Genomic DNA, 20,822 nt, shown 5'->3' with positions numbered 1-20,822 from the left:
TTTTTCCCGAAAAATTCTGCTATCGCTTACGAAATGAAACAACTGGCATTCAAAGACAAACATGAATTAAAAAATTTTATTCATATCGCATTCAAGTCTTGGCCGCTGAACTGAAGAGCTTCATGGCTTTTCTATGTGTAACGCAAATACGAGCCCCTTAGAAAATCTTGCTAGAAATGTATCATCCTTTAGGTTGGTAGCCCTCGAATATTTTGGAATAATTAATTAATTCATTTAACGGATTTCATTCTGTAACCGTTAAAATTTTTTTAATTCCCAAAATGACTTTACTCTCAGTTTAGTTCGCATTTATGCTCTTAAATGGACTATATAAATTTTTTTTCCCAGAACACAAGGGTTATCGCACTAAGGAAAGTCATGCCATCATAAAGGACTTTCCAAAAGTCTGGCTCGTATTCATTTTGTGAATGGAGGAAACCACGAAAACTCCCATCCAGCTGGGCCGGGGGGGGGTGCTGTTTGCTGGGATTTGAATGCAGGTCGAATTTGCTTGATATTACCCCTTAGCTACCGGTGTGGCTTTACTATTAAATTAATTGAGCCCAATTCGAATGAATGAAACTTTCTAAAGGTATTGTTAATTGATATATTCGATTTATGAGAATTTATAATTACAACGGCAGAATTTAAAGATAAAATAAATAAACATTTTATTTTCAGATAACGATGTTTGAAATTAGCTGCATTAATGATTTATAAGTGTATGTTAATATTAATAATAAAAGATTTGGCGTAATTTTTTTCAATGTTTCATCCAGCACACACGAGCAGTTTTAAATTTTTCCTTTCATACAAATTTTATATAATAATAAACGATATTTTTATAAGAAAAAATATTTTTCTTTGATTAATGTTTTATCAAGAAAGGTATTTACTTAATGTTTTATTTGGATTTAAGCAATTAATCATTTTTATTTAATGTAAAAATTAACTTGGTTAGTTAGTATATGCAAATGGCCAAACGGAGTCTAAGAATTACCCATTCTGGGTTGGCTTGCCAATAGAAGAATTAAATTATGATTACAAATTATCAGAATTTTTTATCTGTGGCATTTAAGTCGATTGGCTTATTTAGAGCAGTGATCTCAAACTCAAACTGTATGCGGATCGAATGAGAGATTTGAAAGCTGCTAACGGACTAGAACAAATTTTTAACAAAATTTAAACATATTTTAATAAAAATATTAAAAAGTTTATTTACTAAATATTTGTAAAAAATACGTTAACGCAAAGGAAGAAATTTAAATTTATATTTATTTTCTATTTGAAATTTCTATTTGAAAATTCTATTTGAAGACTAAGAATTCTAAACCATTAAGAAATTTCTCTTGATTCTACTTTGTAATTCAAACGTATTGAAAGCTAAATATTAAATTTTAGACTGACATATATTTCAGGTAATAATATTGAATTACCACTAAATAACATAATTTTAACTTGAATCAGAAAACTAGAAACTCTAGAATACTGAAGCATTAAGCAACTATCGGCTGGTAAACTAAATTTTCTTACTATAGCAAGGTAAGAAATTCTCAAACCTTACCCTAGTGCCAGCATTGCAGTGACGAAGACCCAACCTATTCACTCTATCTTTTTCCCTTTTTAATAGCTATCGAGCAAATTAGCTGAGTCTCTAACTTTATTTCTCTAAAACTATAAACACCGCATTTGCAACAAATACGTAAATGAAATGTATTCGCGGGCCGCATAAAATTGTTTTGGGGGCTCTGAGTAAGATCATTAGTTTAGCGTATATTTTGGCTTGAACCTGAACTTATACGCCGGGAAGTATGGTACTTTTGATTGATATTTAGTATTTACCAGCAGCCGAGCGAATAAGACATTGAACTAAGCATTTCAACCCGGACTCAGATCCTGACAAATGGCTTCGATACATGGTAGATTTCGGTGGTGTGCATGTGTAATGTGAGTAGGAGCTAGTTTCTTTAGTAAGTTTTCCACGAGGACATTTCTTACCTTAGGCAATAGCCTGGTGTTCTTTGCCATAATCTAATAAATCCAATCCAATATGATATTGTACAAATAATAGTATTAATTTCATTCTTAACCAGATAGTGCTTAATAGATAAATAAATAATAAATAAATAAAAAAATAAAATAAAAATAAACTTTTGCACTTGGGCTAAAAGAAGGAAAAACACTTCTAAGAAATGTACTGGATCGTTCCATAAATCTACAGAATGCGTTAACTCTTATGATGTAAGCATTAGAATTAAAATATCGTTCACTTCCCAGTTATCTCAGGAACGCCCGCTACTCCTTTATCTCCACTGAGAAAAACTCACGATTTTGTCCTTGAAGGGAAAGTTATGATGTGAGTCCCTCTACTTTTTTTACGCCGTTACCTCATATACAACCGCCGACAGTTCTGCCTCATTACGAAAGCCTGGTCATTATAGTATCTCTTTCCCGTTAATTTACTTGTGTCTTTTTTTTTTTTTTTTTTTTTTTTTTTTTTTAATGAAGTGAAATTTTATTCTGTGATATGATTACACACAACAAACGACCTTTGTTTGTCAGTCCGTGTTTGCACGCAACCGTGACGAAGATGACGTCATGCTCATTCTCTATTGATCGCCTGCTGCGGGTATACATGAGAGGTCGGGACAGCCCGACTTGCAGTATTTCGATGGCTGCCGTGTGAAGTGCGTTTCTCTGCGCTGCCGTGTGGTATTTACATGTGCTTGGCCTCGCGCACATTTTAAGTGTACGTCATGCCTTACACGTACCAACGCACGGAGTACAGCCGGCCTATCCAAGTGTACCAGGTACGTTGACTGTTGTCTTTTTTTAAGATTCCATATGGTGTATATATGCTTACACAGCTTATAGCTGTATGTACATAGAACAATAAGAAATTAAACATTGTTTAATAATATTACAGTTTAAGGATTCTTGAGTAAAAATTTTAAAATTCAGAAATAAAGGCAATAATATTATCTCAAATTATTTTATTTAATTTTATTATTTTGAACTCTTTATTAACGAAGTAAATGTACTAATAATTAAGTAATAGTGCAAAAGTAGGCAATAGAAAAGTAAAACTCTGTTCAATAAATATTTGTAAACCTGTTTGTGCAACTGGTTGCTACTCATAGTTAGAAATAAAAGAGATAGTTATGTTTTGGAGATGTAATATTTCTGAAATTTTCGTGGGATAAAGAAGAAAACTTACGAAATTTATTCAGCAAACTTGCCAGAAATCACAGTATTTCATCTTATCTCCGCGTTAATCTCTTAAATTTTCTGATTTTCAATTAACCTAAATATAGGTAACAGGCTATGGAAATGACAGTGCAATCCCTAAATTAAATTTAATTTGTGAAAATTTATTTTTTCGAAGGGATTTTTTGCAGAAATTTTTCTGATTTAATTTTTTTAAATCTGAACCGTTTTAATACATCACGCAGATTTGCGATACATTATATACTGTAACATTATTCAATTTTAACCCATCATATAGATTATGAAGACTTGATTAAATGTTTATTAGTAAACATTTGTGTTTAATTTTGCGACTAGCATTTGAAAGGTAAATATTTGCATTTAATTTGTTTCAAATCTTCTACGCGACTATAGCTACGCTGATATTTAATTTTATTTTCGTCGTGCTGAAAATCAAATATATATCAAATATATTTCCCTACAGGGATTTTTTTATGATAAAAAAACTTAAAGAAAATTAAAAAATCGAATACATTTAGAATGCATATTTAACTTCAAACAAAATTTAAAATAACGGATTAAATATTGATATATTTTTCGTCAGAATCACATGCTAATTTGTTTAACAATTTAAATTAGGTAAAGTAAGATATTACAACCGATATTTATCAGTGTATTCCTTTTGATGTCGCTTTAATTTGCACAGAAAATATCTGTGGTATGATTCAGTAATAGAATAAAATCTCAAGGAACTAAAATATAATACAGGATGCGACAGGGAAACTTCCTTATTTGAAACGCGCGCCATCTAGCGACATTTATTCCGAGAAGGATAGTGTGGCGCTCATTAAAAAGAGCGGTATCTAAAGAAAGTTTTATGTCATGTAGGTTTAATTCCGATCATGCAGACGAGACGAGAGAGAGGAGCGTGCGTTCTCCGTGGAGTCGTACTTTTCATCGTACTGCATTTTCATCCATATAAATTGGTAGTGGTGCAAAAACTTAATCCACACGTTTTTCTTTCACGAAAAAATGCATGCAAAGCCGTTCTTGACAATACGCCTCATGATGCCCTTGTGTTCTTTAGCGATGAGGCTCATTTTCATCTTTCCAGTTGCAGCATGCATTAACCAAAACATGAGATAATGGAGTGGCACGAATCCCCGAGAATTTCATGAGCAGCCCTTCCATACAGAATTTGTGACTGTTTGGTATGCATTGTCCAAAATAGGCATCATTGGACCATGATTTTTTGGAGATCATTTCCCTGGACGTCTTATCTCCTTACAAGGCTACTGTCGGTGGCCAGCGCGCTCGCCTTATTTAGCCCGTGTGATTTCTTTTTGTGGGGCTATCTGAAATCTCTAACGTTCAAAGACCCTGGCTCAGTTGAAAAACAATATTCAATCTGCTATCGACAACATACCTGTTGATATGCTGGTAAAAGTGGAAAGAAACTTCAAAACTCGACTATCTCAATGCATTGACCAGAACGGAGGCCACTTTAATGATATTATTTTTAAACCGTAATAAAAAAAAACTTCAAGTGTCTCTCTATAACTTGGAAAAAAAATAAACTGATATCGTTTATACTATTTGTGTTATTCATTTTAAAAATAAAGTAGTTTCCCTGCCGCACCCTGTATATATAATCTATTGCAATATAAACTTTTAAAATATTTGAAATTTTTGCGTAATTTTGATTGATATTGCTTTCTTTTGCATGACTAATTAATTAATAGTACCCTCATTTGGTTGTTATAACAGCAATTATCTCAAGCCACTATGGGTTTTTGTTGCCTTTGTAAAACATTTAAAAAGTATCTTCTAAAATATTTGAGGCAGTTGTTTTGCAAAATTTAGATTTATCTCAAGATCACACAATGTACTGAAGAAATATGAATGGCTATGCTTTCAACAAACAATGTAAATATTTCAACAGACAGAAAACTTGAACTACTAAATTAAATTTGCTGAAAAATACGACTGAGACTTACTTTAGATTTAACTCGTGATTAAAGGGGAAGAATATTAATGTTCTGAAATAAGTATTACAGTTTACAAAACAGATTTCGCTTGATTTCCTTTAAAACATAAGGCATAGACTCATATCTCTTTTATCTCCTCTTTATGCTTCGATGAATATCTGGTTGTAGCGGAAGTTTTCCTCTAAACAACGTTCTTAATAAAGTTAGGGGGATAAAAAATAATAAATAAAAGCAGTATCTTTACTGCGGGTAGTAATTACCTCCCAAATCTGTGATTTTCTGCCAACGTTTGGTAGTTTTCAAAGCCTTAGGTCCAGAAACTTGATGGTCGCGAGTCAAAAATCAGACGAGCCTCATTTCGGACGTCCTGTGCATTATGGAAGATAATACCAGCAAGATGTAGCTGCAGATGTTGAAAAGAGGTAGAAGTCAGAAGGAGTATGTGGGTGCTATATGGTGGGTGTGGCAAAAGATCCTGTACAGAGTCCAAGCGGGTTATGCAGACACATGAGATCTTCAGTTATCTTGATGGAACATTACCTTCTCAGTTCAACATTTTTCCTTGATAGCAGCGTCAGGGCGGATTAGCATCTCGCTGTACACCTTACTGTCGAGGGTTTTACCTTTTCCGAGACACTCTTTGTGGATAATACCACGGTTATGCTACCAGATATAAAGCATGATCTTTTTGTTAGTCAAATTGCGCTTTACGATGCTGCCGATGAGCTCACCGGGCGCAGACCAATCCTCTTTTTTTCCGTCTGTGTTGTTGAAGTAAATCCATTTTTCATCACAAGTTACGATCCGATCCAGAATTTTGTCCTTGCGTTGATATTCGAGCACATTAGGTCCGACCAAGTCTGTCCTTATCTGCTTCAGTCATCTTATGCGGCAACCAGCGATTGAACTTGTACATCAAGTTTATGCGATGCACAGCGCAGCTAATAGAAATGGCACTAACATCTAATTCCAAGCAAACTTTTGAGTGGCTGCATACTGATCTTCTTCCACAAGTTCTCGCAGGCGGACCTCATCAACTTCAGTTAACCCGGCCTGAGCGCTCTTCTTCTTGAATGTCATAGTCCTTGAATTTTCGGTGCCAAACGTTCACAGTGTCATATGATACAACATTAGTACCTAAACGTGTACACATGATTTGGTGACATTCTGTAGCTGACTTTTTGCAAGAGAACTGGAAGTAAATGATGGTTCTAATCTGGTAGCCTGATAGTTCCATTTCAGAGACATTGTAATTAACGATAACGATATTTTTTTACAAACTTCACAACACAGTTTTCTAAAGCAAATCTCTTTCTTTCAAATGCCAAAAAACGTTACAAAATATGAATAAACGGTGATGTCCACTTTAAATCGTGGATTTTGAACCGAAAAGGAAAATAGTAAATATTTAGCCGAAAAATCCCCCCCCCCAACTTAAAGAACACATACATGTAACCTAACCCCTATCAGCTGTGGCCTGGGGCACCAAACCGATTAAATACGCCCACACGAACTGTTTGTACCACGGAGGTAGGAAGTAAGAAGGAGTCGCCCTAAACAAGTTTCTCCGTACCCTGCTCTGAAGCACCGGCGATCCCTACGTGGTGACCAAAACATTGGGTCATTTACCATTGAGTTCAATGGGATTTGACGCGTTCGGATGTAAATATTTTGTAATTACGTCGTAAATATACATATAAATGTATATATTTTCTTTTTCTACGACACTTCAGAGTCCTAAGTATATGAAAACAACATATTTTTAAACAACATTTCATTCTGAACGGAATTAAATGCTATACTTTTCACAGGACAGTTTTCTCAGAATGGTTTAATTTAAATGAAATATTTTCACAAGTTTTCCTACCTCCATGGTTTGTACAGACGATATTTGCGGTGGCGGGAAACGTTCGTTAAAAATCGATAGAATTTTCTAAGTATGGTTTTATAAATTTCTAAAAATCTGCCTTCTTCTAGGAAACGGTGACCTATTTTTAAAGATAAAAATTCACATCAATGCTACTCCAACGTTTTCCTAAATATTTTTAATGTATAGTTAAAAATATACTCTTTTGAAAAAAAATCGAAGCACCAAGGACTTTTGCGATCGCGTCGAAATTTGGTACGAAAAACCATGTTGATCGAACATGCAAATGTTCAAAGTTTCAAGGCAAATGAACAGGAATTGGCGACCATAGCGCGCATTTTTATTGCGCAATTCGCAAAGTATAAAACCAGTAACAGAGGTAAAAAATTTATCTTTTTTTGTTGCTGCCATTGTAATTCTGTAAAGAAGCAACTAAAAATGCCATTACGACGATATCGAAGACCTTACAGACAACTAAATGACTTCGAACCTGGTCGCATTGAAGGGTTGAGTGAAGCTGGGTGGTCATACCGAGCAATGGGCCGTCACCTACAGCGTTCAGACATTACTGTGTAAACATGTTGGCAGCAATGGTTCATACAAGGAAATTGCCGACGAAATGAAGGCTCTGGAAGGCCAAGGAGCACAAACGCGAGGCAAGATAGGATGATTGTTCGCCAAACCCGAACCGCCCCAACGGTATCACTGTCGATATTCAACGCACTACAGCCGAGTCTATACCTCCCGTGGTACCGTCCACCATCTCACGGCGCTTGTCTGAGGTGGGGTTACGCTCGCAGAGGCCTTTAAGACGTCTGCCTTTGACCTCATAACATCGGAGGAGTCGCCTAGTGGTGTCGCAGCCGATCATCATGGCTGCCATCAGACTGGCATCGTATAGTGTTCAGCGATGAATCCCGCTTCACACTTGAAGCAGATGACCACCGTGTTCGTGTCTGGAGAGGATGGGACAGCGGTCCCAGTCAGCCTTTGTTTTACAAAGGCATGCAACCAATAACCCCTGATGTGATGGTGTGGGGCACTATTTCTTATGACAGCAGTTCATCTTCAGTTATCCTTCGTACATCTTTAATAGGTGAACGATATGTTGATACCATTCTGCGACCAGTTGCGTTACCCTTCATGGCACGCCATCCTGGAGCCATTTTCCAACAAGATAATGCCAGGCCACATACCGCTCGCATATCTCTGAATTGTTTCCATGCGGTTGATACTCTTCCTTGGCCAGCAAGGTCACCAGACCTATCACCAATCGAGCATGTCTGGGATATGGTAGGCCACCAGATTCGGGCACCACAGAATATCGCAGATCTGTAGCGACAACTGATGAATGGCTGGCAGAATGAGTCGCAAGATGACATTAGGAACCTCTACCACTTTTTGCCTCGACGAATTCAAGCATGCATTGAATGTTAGGTTCGACCAACTACTAATTTGAACACTCAATGGGTGATTGTGAGCTGTGAATAGGTACTATGACCTTGATTTTTAAATCATTTTATTAACTGTGTATGAGCCATACACATCTTCAATTTCATCAAAAACAACCACTTCCTTCATGGTGCTTCGATTTTTTTTTTTTTTTTTTTTTTTTTTTTTTTTTTTTTTTTTTTTTTGCAAAAGAATGTATTTTCAGTAGCATATCTTATATGGAGTACTTCGAATAATACAGCTTAACATTTAAAATTTTTATTCTAAAGGCAATAATTTGTGTATATATTGTAATATGTTTCCACATATACTTTCTTTCTCTGATTTATTTCAAACAGTTGTTTCTTTTCCTTTTTTTTTTTTTTTTTTTTTTTGGTATAGCGCCAATTGCTTTAAATTTTTTGCCTTTAAGTATTCAATGATATCAGTAAAAATTACATATCGGGTGCAAGTTTGTGATTTTGGCAACCTTTTTGGAAAAGGTCGACCAGCTGTCGGTATTTCCCACTCGTATGTTCGATAACTCGTATACTTATATTTTTAACTCGTTTTTCGTAACTCTTTTTTTTTTTTTTTTTTTTTTTTTTTTAAACACGTATTTTTGAATACTAGATATTTGTTTAACTCCTTCCAATTTTACCTTATCAAAGTTAATTGTAATTTAAAAATATTTACAGAAAACGAGGATTTAATTGTCTAATTGCGATCCTATACTGTTCTAACCAACTACAGGGCAGACGATAAATTTGTATCTTTCTACAAATTACACAGGTGCTTCAGATGTAAAAATGCATTCAGATCCCTTACACTGATCCGTTTCTCAGTCTCTTCTTTTCTGATCTGTTGTCAACACGAGGTATATTAATGGACATAAACGAATTTGTTGGTAATTCGATTCAGCTGTTGTCACTCATCTGACAATGCTTTTATCTTAAACATATACTGTCATCTCTGACAGATGCTATCCTCTAATGAGAAAGGACGGGTCTCGAAGGTGCAGTCGGGATCGAGCCAGCGATGAAAATGAGACATCGTTTTAGCTTGACAGATGAAGTCCTCGGCACAGACGTAATCCACTTACGGAAATTACATATCGCTACGGGAACTAGCAAGCATAACAGACACACTAATTGGGTTATAATGATGACATTCAAATGGAACCTTCGTGACTCTGGAAGACTTTTTTTTTATTTTGATAATAGTAAAATATATATAAATAATTCTACAATGTTAAAGATTAACTATACTTTTATGCAAATAACTTAGTACGCCACAAAATGACGTAGTTTATATTTTTAGGGGGGAGTAGGAATCCGCCAGAAATGACGAAAATTTGGAACCTTGTTTGTTTTGGCTTAGTTTTTATTTGCACAGAAGTTATTTTCTTTTAATTACGATAAGAATGTCGCTGCATTTTGTTCCTCTCTGAAACAGCATATGACATAACTAAACGTTGTTTTGCTTGTTACGACGCATTTTGATCAAGTCAGTACACATTAAAAATATTTGTACCTGAGAGAATTTGCCATGTATATTAATGCAACTAGCATAAAATTGCATCAAATTGCGAGGTGTCCTGTAGAATGTTTTATGTAAATCTTTAACTGCGTTTGTATTTATGAGAATCTTTACGTAGTTCGGCTATTGTTCAGAAATATAGAAGCCTTTATAATCGTTTTCAGGCATAAATATGTCTTCACCCTAATGCCGATCAGTTTTTAATTGTTTAAAAAAAAAGCAAACTTTGTAAAGATGCTAGCACTTTTATGTCTGAGCACTATCAAATCGGATTTTCGCTTGCTCATCCATACGTTATGTGTATCTCACCTGCAAATAACTAAATGTACGAGAGATCTTCACATGGCAAGAAACACCCCATATTCAACGCGTGATTGTTGTTAAAATCACAAACTATGTCCCAGATTTTAGGAGCCTTCAAATCATTATATAGCTCCTCATAATTCTGGTTTTCTCTCATAAAGACAAGAAAAATTAGCTTTGTTGGGCCTTGGAAAACACACTGTTCCTGGGCCCTGGAGAAAGCGCAAATGGGCTTTGCTCATGTTGAAACGCGGTCTCACAGTAGATTATTTATGGGCTACACTCGTCTGATCAGAAAACAAATTGAAAAAGAAATTTTATCGAACAGCGAAGAATTTTACTCAAAACAATTAATATTGTCCTTCTATCTCTGGTACTATATCTAATTGTCATTAGTTTACTTATTATGATCTTCACTTTGTTTTACTTTATTTGTGTGATAAATCTATTTTAATTTAATGTATGAATCAGCTGTAAGAATTAATTTTGCGTAATATATTAATATTCTTATTTTATGTATATTTAATTTTAATTACTCATTTTTTTTCGCGTTTTCCTGACAAACTTCTAATTTAATCTGTTGCTGCTCTTCTAACTTCATATTCCTCTGCATAAAAAACTTAGAATTTTCATTTTTCTTATGATGCTTTTAGAAAGAAAATCCGACTTCTCTTTCTCTTTCCTTTCTTTTTCTTTTTTTCTTTCTTTCTTTTTTTTATTTTTTTATTTCGGATTATTATTATCAACTGATTTATAAGGAAGAAATTTAAATTCGGAAAAGAATAAAAAATTCTAAAAAGCACTCTTTTTCTACTTTAAAAAAGAGCGTTTTTTAGAATATAAAAAAGTGCTTTTCATTCATGCGAACACACAAAAACTGCAAATTAGAAACCTTACTATTTTTATGTCCAAAAAGAACATGAAAACAGGTGACCGAACACAGAGTGTTACAGAGATGTTACAGTAAAGGTTACAAAATTTTATTTAACATAAATGATCAGCTTACCACGTTTCTAAAATAGTTCAATATTTCAAACAAGTAACGCGAAGACCGAAATGCACTAATTATGTGGACATCACGCCTAGCTATAAATCATTTAATTAATTCATTATATGTTGACTATACTAAAAACTGCGTATATTCGTCAGGGGCGTAGCTAGAGTTTCCAGGGCCCGGGGACAACTGAAGAATTTGCGCCCCTTTCTGTGTGTCAAAAATGGAAAATATCTCATTAAAAAAGTTCGTAGCATCAATTTGGCGCCCCTTCGATGCTGCGCCCGGGGACAGATGTCCCCCCCCCTTGCCCCACCCTAGCTACGCCACTGATATTCGTAGACATTCGATAAGTTTCCATGATATATTATTGGTATAAACATGCCCATTATTTCGCAATCCATGCACATTTTGGAATTATTTTTTAAATATTATAATTTTTACTGTATCATTTAAAAAATTAAACTGCTGAATAATATAATAATTCTAACGGGTGCTTCAAACTGCAGTTTCAAAAATAAAATACAGCTGGCGACAACTCAAGCCACTATTCCTTTCTTTGAACTGGAAACACCTGTCAAATGTAGGTCACTAAGAGACAATTTCTTATGTTCGCCGCTAAGATCGTAAGGGGGTGTAGTTCAGTGGTAGAGCGTTCGCTTTGCATGTGAAAGGCCCGGGGTTCGATCCCCCGTACCTCCAAAGTTGTTACATGCTTCTTTTTTTGACTTAAAAAAATCAAAGTTGTTACATGCTTCTTTTTTTGACTTGAAAAAATATCACTTTAAAATTATTTCAGTCTCTCGTATTTGTGGAACGTATTTCCCATATTTCACTTTTGTATATCTCATTAAGAGTAATTAAAATATACTTAATTTTTAAAAATATTGCAGATATATGTATAAAAACAATAACAAATGTATGTATGATAAATATATGTATAAAAAACGTATGCATCTTAATCTTTACGCGTTTCGCATCTTATTGCGCTGCCACAACTTTTATCATCTATCTTGATAGTATTACGATTTGATACGATAGTATTACGATTTAACAAGGCATAAAATCGTTAGTTTATCATTCACATGACCTAGATAATTGAGACTTCTCAGATATGCCCTCTAATTGAATATTTTAATTCAAAACGTATATAATTTATACATAAGTTTAACATACCAGTTTAACTATAACAGTCAATTAATTGTTTATTGCTAATAACAATAATAGTTATATGTTTATTAATCATTACATCATTATTAAATTTTTCTTAAAGGGGTCTCCTTTTCCCTTTTTCCCTCTCCCCCCCCCGTCCAAAGCAGCTATACTCGTACATATGGTTCATGATAAATAATAACTGCATGCAGATAATTCGAAGCTAAACTATTTAGGAAACACTGAAGGGAGCAATTTAAAAGCGTATAGATGCTTTTCAGTAATTTATACCTGCATTCTATTTTAATTAAATTTATTAAATAAATGTATTTCGTTTTTAGTAACTCTGATTTAATTTGTAATGAATTTGATTCATACAATTTATAATATTTCGTGGCAGTAGTATTTTTCGCACTTTGGGGACGGGGGTTACTTTGTTGTTGTTTTTTAACAATTATTCTGCATTTTCCATATGCATTGCAATTTGTTTTGGTAATGAGTCCCAAATTTTTCTTGTCTCATTTCACGTGCAGATACTTCAATTAAAAATCCATCCTTAGAGACTTCTAATTGAGGTTTTGTATGCTACGCCCCAAATGAGTCATTTGTGGTGTAGAAACAAATAAAATTTCTCACGTTCACTTGCGCAAAAGTTCAAGGTATCTTAAGACCTCAATAGAGAATAATTTTTTTGTTACAACTAGCGAGTTTAAAGCTTGTAATTTTAACCCCAAGCTGAACACATTCTGCGCGTTTTCTTGCGTTTTAAATTATGAAACAAAATAATGTTTAAAGAAGTTGGAGTTTACATTTTTAAATAACTAGCTGTTTGCGCGGCCAGCCGCCTAAAAGAGTTATTGCTAAAAAGAAAATAATAATAATAATGGTTTTAACCATGGAGGTAGGAAGTAAGAAGGAGTCGCCCTAAACAAGTTTCTCCGTACCCTGCTCTGAAGCACCGGCGATCCCTACGTGGTGACCAAAACATTGGGTCATTTACCATTGAGTTCTATGGGAGTTGACGCGTTCGGGTGTAAATATTTTGTAATTACGTCGTAAATATACATATAAATGTATATATTTTCTTTTTCTACAACACTTCAGAGTCCTAAGTATGTGAAAACAACATATTTTAAACAACATTTCATTCTGAACGGAATTAAATGCTATACTTTTCACAGGACAGTTTTCTCAGAATGGTTTAATTTGAATGAAATATTTTCACAAGTTTTCGTTAAATACATTAGAAAAAAAATTAAGGTAATTCGATTTTATTCGGTTAAGGTACAAAAATTAAGATCAAAGTTTATTGTATTATTAATATTAAAATTATGCATTATTTCTTTTCTATTTATAGAGCTTCTTCTTAAAATACTTTCTTAAATATGATATGTTTTTTTGGCTTCTGAGGCATCTTTTAAATCGAAAAATGTAAGTCAATTTATAATTAATGCTCTATTCGGTTCATTTTAAATTAGAGAATTATTAGGAATTAGCGAAATACTTTAAATAGTACTTGACTTTCTCTGAACATTTCTGAAAGGGAACAAAATAAGTTTTTTTTTTTTTTTTTTTTTTTTAAGTATTATTTAAAACTTGTAACTGAGTTATTATAAAATGTAAAGGGAATAATTCTTTTAATTATACTTATCAGATTTTTTTTTAACCCTTCATTTCAACAATACATATTCCAAAACTCTTTATTACGTTACTAATTCAGAAGTCAAACAACAAAAATCAGCGTTATACCTACAAAATTTTCACAGGACTAGTTTCGATGGTTTTACCGAACCATCATCTTCAGCTGCAAAACCGCAAATGAACAAGATAGGAAATAATGATTAGATAAGATAAGAAAGCCTGGACAAGAATAAGCAAGTGGCGCCATCTGTTGGCGAAACCAGAACTAAAACATAATTTCTCTAAAAGCCGAAGGAAAATTTGGATTGGAATTAGGATCGTTAACTAGAACAGAAAGATTTTTATGAATGTGAAATGCCTCTAGAAAATCCAGTTCTCCAATGGAAGATGTTTTTTGAATAATTTTTGCAGCAGAAAAATTGAAAGTGTGATTTTCGGACCAACAATGTTGAGCAACAGAAGACTTCTGTGTTTCCTTTTTTCTAACATAAGCCTCATGTTCTTTGACGCGAAATTTTAAGGCTCTCTTAGTTTGGCCAATGTAAATTAAACCACACTGGCAAGGAATCCTATAAATACCCCAGGAATTCATATCCGGAATGGGGTCCTTGAGTATAGAAGTTGGAATTTTATTGATGGGAGAATAAACAACCCGAAAGTTAAATTTCTGCAAAATATGTGCAATTTTATAGCTAATTGATGGAAAGAAGGGAATGACAACAGAATTTTTATAATCTCCTAAAATAAGAGTGTGGCTTTTAGTGTGTTCAGATGAGAATTTTTTAACTGCTTGATTAATAATGTTGGGTGAAATTTTTCTGCTGCCAAAATTATTCAAAAAACATCTTCCATTGGAGAACTGGATTTTCTAGAGGCATTTCACATTCATAAAAATCTTTCTGTTCTAGTTAACGATCCTAATTCCAATCCAAATTTGCCTTCGGCTTTTAGAGAAATTATGTTTTAGTTCTGGTTTCGCCAACAGATGGCGCCACTTGCTTATTCTTGTCCAGGTTTTCTTATCTTATCTAATCATTATTTCCTGTCTTGTTCATTTGCGGTTTTGCAGCTGAAGATCATGGTTCGGTAAAACCATCGAAACTAGTCCTGTGAAAATTTTGTAGGTATAACGCTGATTTTTGTTGTTTGACTTCTGAATTAGTATTTATTCGGCGTGTTATTGTGTCTTCTTTATTACGTTCTTAAGTGCGCATCTCATAGCATTTGCTTTACAATACCTTTTAACAGATTGCTTTCCAATACGAACAATTCTTGCTTAAATAGTTTTATAACGTATTTGTCAACAGGATTTCAATTTATGTTTACAATTCAATATTAAGGTTATTATATATTTAGATAACATTTATAATCATTATAAATTAGATACATTTAATCATTAGATTTCTTCACAGTACTTTCACAGTTGTTTATAAGTGAATAAATTCTTCATTCAAATACATTTATAAATTCATTCAAATACAATATAAACATAATTTCAATAATTCAAATACATAAATATAAATTCATTCAAATACATTTATAAATAATTTAATGAATTTATTAAATTATTTATAAATTTTTGACAAAATATTTAAGTATTTTGTCAAAGGCAGATACATGCTTTTTGCAAGCACATGCATAAATACCCGTACATATTTCCTATTTATTATTTCCGGCATGTGCAAATCTTTAATTTCTGTGCATTCACTATATTTTTCGTGTAAAGTAATTTACACTAATTTAGCATACACCCGAAAGTTTTACATAAAAAATATATATGAATATAATTTGAATGAAAATTATAAGTATTATTTTTAATACCCACTCAAAGGTCAGTTTTTCTTCAAAATTCCTCCACGATGGCATCTCTCTCTTTAGGCAGATAGCCCTTGCATGCGTTACTCTATTTAATAAAAACTTAATCTGACCTATGTGCCTAATTACAAATATTTTAACATACATAATTTTATATTTACATTTAGGCATCAAGTTTCAAACTTTTAAAATCTTCTAGAAAATAAATTTTGGCAGATCTCTTTTAGCAATTTTCTTAAAATCTATATTTTTGTAGTGCAACAGCTTAGAATTTTATAAAACAAATTCATAATCAAAATCGCTGTTGTTAGTTATCGAAAAATAACCAAGATGTGATTTTTGCGTAAATGTCAGTAAACTATACAAATTGCTATTATCCATCCCACTATGAATGTTTCTTTCATGCGAGAGTGTCCCTTTTTCGATTTCTATGGAACTGTCGTGTGTCGAAATACTATCAGAATCTTGTCAAGCGAGCTTCTGAATGTAAACAAAGAACACCCCGCCTGGTGACCCAAGCTTCAAAGCAGTGCTTCACTTCTACCGCGGAATGGCCCCTCCTCCCTTTCCTACCTCCATGGTTTTAACGAGTCCAACAACTATAATTTCACGGAACCAGCTAGTAATTAATAACAGAAGAAAGAAATGCATATATTGCTTTTAAATCGCTCAGTTTGCTGATCAGTGGCATACAGATTAAATTTAAAAGATAAACTAATGATTGATTAATTTGCCGAATGGCAGGTATAGAAACAAGTAACATATTTTTATTTTTTTTTAATATCACCGAGGTTTCTGATTAAATTTGAAACATAAATATCTTACATTTTTCAATCGTCAAGTTTTTTAATCAGTATGTTTTTAAATTCGTACGAGCTTCGATGTGTACATGTTCGATTGCAAGGCTATATGTGTTCAAATTCTTGTGGCTATAGGTGCCAACGTTTTATAAATATTATAATGCTGGTTACATACATACCTAAGTACATCATAAAATTCTTTATTATTTATCACTGGACACTATAGTGTGTTTCTTTAAAAGGGGCTTTTTAAGCACTCCCATTTGCTTGTCTTCGTCGCCACACAGCATTTATTTTTTTCCGCCTTCATTTGAGACTGTAGTTCAAGAGGAACGAACTATAGAGATAGCGCTAGTCTACTTCTCTGTCAACATTAAATTATTTTAATGTTTTAAATAAATATAATTAAACTCTGTAGCGAGGTATATATAATAGTATTAAATGCTAGAAATGGCTTTTATTGATTGCATTAATACCATAAAGTTTATAAGATATTTCTCCCGCCTTCTTAGCATGCCTTCGTAGTGTAGTGGTCAGCACGCTCGGCGTGTAGTCGAAAGGCCCGTGATTCCTGTCCCGGCGAAGGCGTTGCTCATTTTTCATCTCTCCTGCTTCAAAATTAACATAATGTCTCTACAACTTTAGTATTAAAAAGCAAGTGCATTTTTTAAAAAATCACTCTGTTTGTTCCAAGTATTATATTATTAGGAGCTGAAAGGCAAATAAATAACTTTTATATAGCATTGAATGACAACAGCTCTTAGGAACTGGCAAACTGCTATTCCACATAGATCATTTTTACAGAGCTATTTGACAATGTGACATAATATAATGTAGTATAAAAAAGGAAGGATTAGCCTACTGGCGTTTTAGCATAAATATAAGAATAGCAATTTCCTCCATTTCTTTGGCCTGATACACGTATAATTGAGTTATTTTCTTTCTTCATGATATCGTATAAATGATAGTTTAATGATTTGCATTTTTTAGATATTTGAAAAAAGTTCTTTTTCGTGTAATCATAAAAAGCAGTATTTTTCGGGATATTGGGTACCAGCTGGAATGCGCCGATATGCTGCAGGCAACCTGCAGGTAAGCTTTTCGCAATGAAATGTATTTGTTATGTTAGCAGATGAATTAATAAATTTTCCCCCTGCTGTGGAAGGTGTTAATACGTTTTTAGAACGATTTCGGGGCCGTTTAATTAAGTTTAAAATTTAATGAGCATTTTTTAAATGTTCCATCTGATAGCCGATTATCTGGACTCCCAGTTTGCATTGTGATTTCTATGACAGAAAGGTTTTTCATAATTTCTAGGATATTGTTTTCCATTTCTCTTGCACTACTTTTCAGAGTCCATCCATCGTGGTATGTTTGCGCTTAGAAAGAGCTCGTTTCAAGAGACCAAAGGCGCAATAGTCCATAGGTGAAACATAAGGGGACTTCGCAGAAATAAGTTGAAATAATATATTTATAATACCTGTATCAGTCTTTATTTTTTTCAGGGAATGGAGTGGTTTTGCGACAATTATAAACTCCTTACTGAAACTTTTTTTGCATTGACGGAACCAGGTTTCTACATATTCTTTTTTCTCTTCGTTTTGATGATAAACTGACTTTATACTGCAAAGGGATTAGTCTCGAAATAGGATTTTTCGTCGGTTCATTATATATGGCGTATCACTTTTCAGATTGTTGTCACCAAATATTATCGCCCTAGAAATTAAATAGTGAAGAATCTATATGTATGAGTATATTCCTCACACTGTTAAAAAAAAACGACGTCACCTACAGCTGTCAGATTTTGAATAACGTTGTTGGCCTGCTCCTAAAAATGTGGAACCTGGAATCCCGAATTTGTTTCATTATATATTTTTTAAAACTGTAATGAATTTTTGATTAACAAACTCAACGATTTGAAAGTGATCAATGGAGCATTGTTTGAAATAAAATATTTTTATCTCCTGCGCACTAGAGTGTTGCCATTCGGATAAATGTAAAGTATTTATCTTTCAGTTTTATTGAACTTTGCTCTAAGAAGCAAAGTGTTGCCGCGGCCGGAAATATACTTTTATCTTCCACGCGCCAGCGTTTTGCCATTCAGTTCCTAAGATACTTTCAAATTAATCTGGACGTTTATTAATTTTTCGGAGGAACTAAGTGATTTAAAATAATACAGTTCTTAAAAGAATATTTGTTCTGCTTTTTATTGTGACTAATTTAAATAAACATATATTAATATCATAATTAGAAATATTCAATTTTTGCGAAAGTGCAGTAGTTGGACTCACTACAATCATTTTATACTTTGTCTTTTTTATGATAACTATTTTAGGGGCTAGTTTTTAAAAAAAACAATATATCGAATATAAAAATATATATGGCAACCTCTAACACTTTATGGGGAATTCTAAAGATATGCTGTTTTTAAATATGATGTGATTTTGTCGTTGAATTGAAATTTAAGCGGCGTAAGTGCAAAGAACATGATATTTAATAAACGAAAGTTAACACAAAAAAGATAATAATAAAAAGACAAAATCATTAACTGTTCAGAAAACACCATAGGCCTGTAAATAACGGATTTCTTTTGCTGCATTTCTCGCTGAATCTAGCGAGCACATGGCGCAAAATATAATATAATTTCACTCGAGAGGGATGGATCAAACGTGTCCGGAAACCTTTTCATGGGGGAGATTAGCAAAATAATAATAATAATAATAATAATAACAGAAGGTAAATATGAGCTGCTGTAATTCAATTGAAGTTGATGTGAAATAAAATGTAAATAACGAAGAAGGTGGAGGGAAAAATCATCTGTGCCCTCTTAGCTCCCGAAATAAATAAATCAAAGCTTCATGTTTCTAGAAAAATAAGAAATATAGTTTAAAGAACTCTCAAACGCTGACAGTGATTAGAATCAGAGCTGATGTATTGATAGCCACTGCAGCTAACCCACAAGCATCTCTTTAACATAAGGCTTCTTTTGTTTGCCTAGGAAGTATTATGGGTATATAGAAACATTTCCCTAGAAGTAATGACGGAGTTAGAGCACTGCATTTTCATAATTTTCGATGAAATGTTGAATTTATTTTAAAGAGAAATCATTAAATAATTTTAATTAAAACCATGTTTGAAATTTCATCAAAAGATGTAATTTTAGTTACGGATCCATAGGAACGACCGTACTCGCTATGGAGGAATTTTTATTGTACCAAGTTAAAAGCTAACTTTTACTTGGTGTGGCAACAGAAATGGGTAGAACTCAGTTGAGAGAAAAACGACTCGAGTGCAATCATTAGATCTCAAAAGCTCTTAAATTCTGTTATTCATTATTAGTTATTGTATTAAAGATGACTCGTATTTGTACAAGCGCATAATTTGTTTTCAGATTTTAACTAGAATGCACTTTTGTTAACATCCGGCAGGATGATTCAAAGCTGTCGACCTTGCCATTTGGTTAAGTGCCTCACGTTTCCTAGCATTGGTTGCCTGCCAAATAACCAAAATACGAGTACATCAGCATTCATTAGGAGCGCTGGGGCGATTACTGCAGGTAGCTTGGAATGTCTTCTGCGGTCTCAAAGTATTCAAAAGTGCAGCCCAGCTTCGTAGATGACGGAATGCGTATTAAACGTCAAACTAAACAACCATCTTGGATAGTTGCCCGAAGATTTAATTGACGAACGTAATGACTTACATCATTCTTAAAGGTGTTAGAAAATTCTTGAACTAATAAAAACATGAAAAATTATAAAAAAATATGCATCCCTTCCTTGTCAATTAAAACCATGTTTGAAATTTCATCAAAAGATGTAATTTTAGTTACGGATCCATAGGAACGAACGTACTCGCTATGGAGGAATTTTTCATTGTACCAAGTTAAAAGCTAACTTTTGCTTGGTGTGGCAACAGAAATGGGTAGAACTCAGTTGAGAGAGAAACGACTCGAGTGCAATCATTAGATCTCAAAAGCTCTTAAATTCTGTTATTCATTATTAGTTATTGTATTAACGATGACCCGTATTTGTACAAGCGCATAATTTGTTTTCAGATTTTAACTAGAATGTACTTTTTTTAACATC

The 20,822-nt window shown here is 33.5% G+C and overlaps 1 protein-coding gene and 1 non-coding gene across 7 annotated transcripts in view; both read left to right on the top strand.

The window, feature by feature from the left end:
- LOC118183057 (calpain-B-like) overlaps positions 1-20,822 on the top strand; it is a 207,537-nt gene that overhangs the window by 30,067 nt on the left and 156,648 nt on the right. Inside the window, exon 1 of one of the 6 annotated variants that reach the window (XM_085806584.1) lies at positions 2,652-2,810. The exons of the other annotated variants lie outside the window; for them this stretch is intronic. Coding sequence (XP_085662710.1) covers positions 2,757-2,810 — 54 coding nt within the window. The 5' untranslated portion in view covers positions 2,652-2,756. Of the gene's footprint in view, positions 1-2,651; positions 2,811-20,822 lie in introns of those variants that run through there. 6 annotated transcript variants of the gene reach the window in all.
- Positions 11,960-12,031, top strand: TRNAA-UGC (transfer RNA alanine (anticodon UGC)). Its single transcript has one exon. It is a non-coding gene; the product is annotated as a tRNA-Ala (tRNA).

The sequence above is a fragment of the Stegodyphus dumicola genome, chromosome 12 (genome assembly GCF_044657685.1).
Source record: "Stegodyphus dumicola isolate Sdum_Otavi_A_Nest chromosome 12, ASM4465768v1".
Taxonomy (NCBI): Eukaryota; Metazoa; Arthropoda; class Arachnida; order Araneae; family Eresidae; genus Stegodyphus; species Stegodyphus dumicola.
Note: the sequence above shows the minus strand (reverse complement) of the source record. Positions and strands in the feature narration are given on the sequence as shown.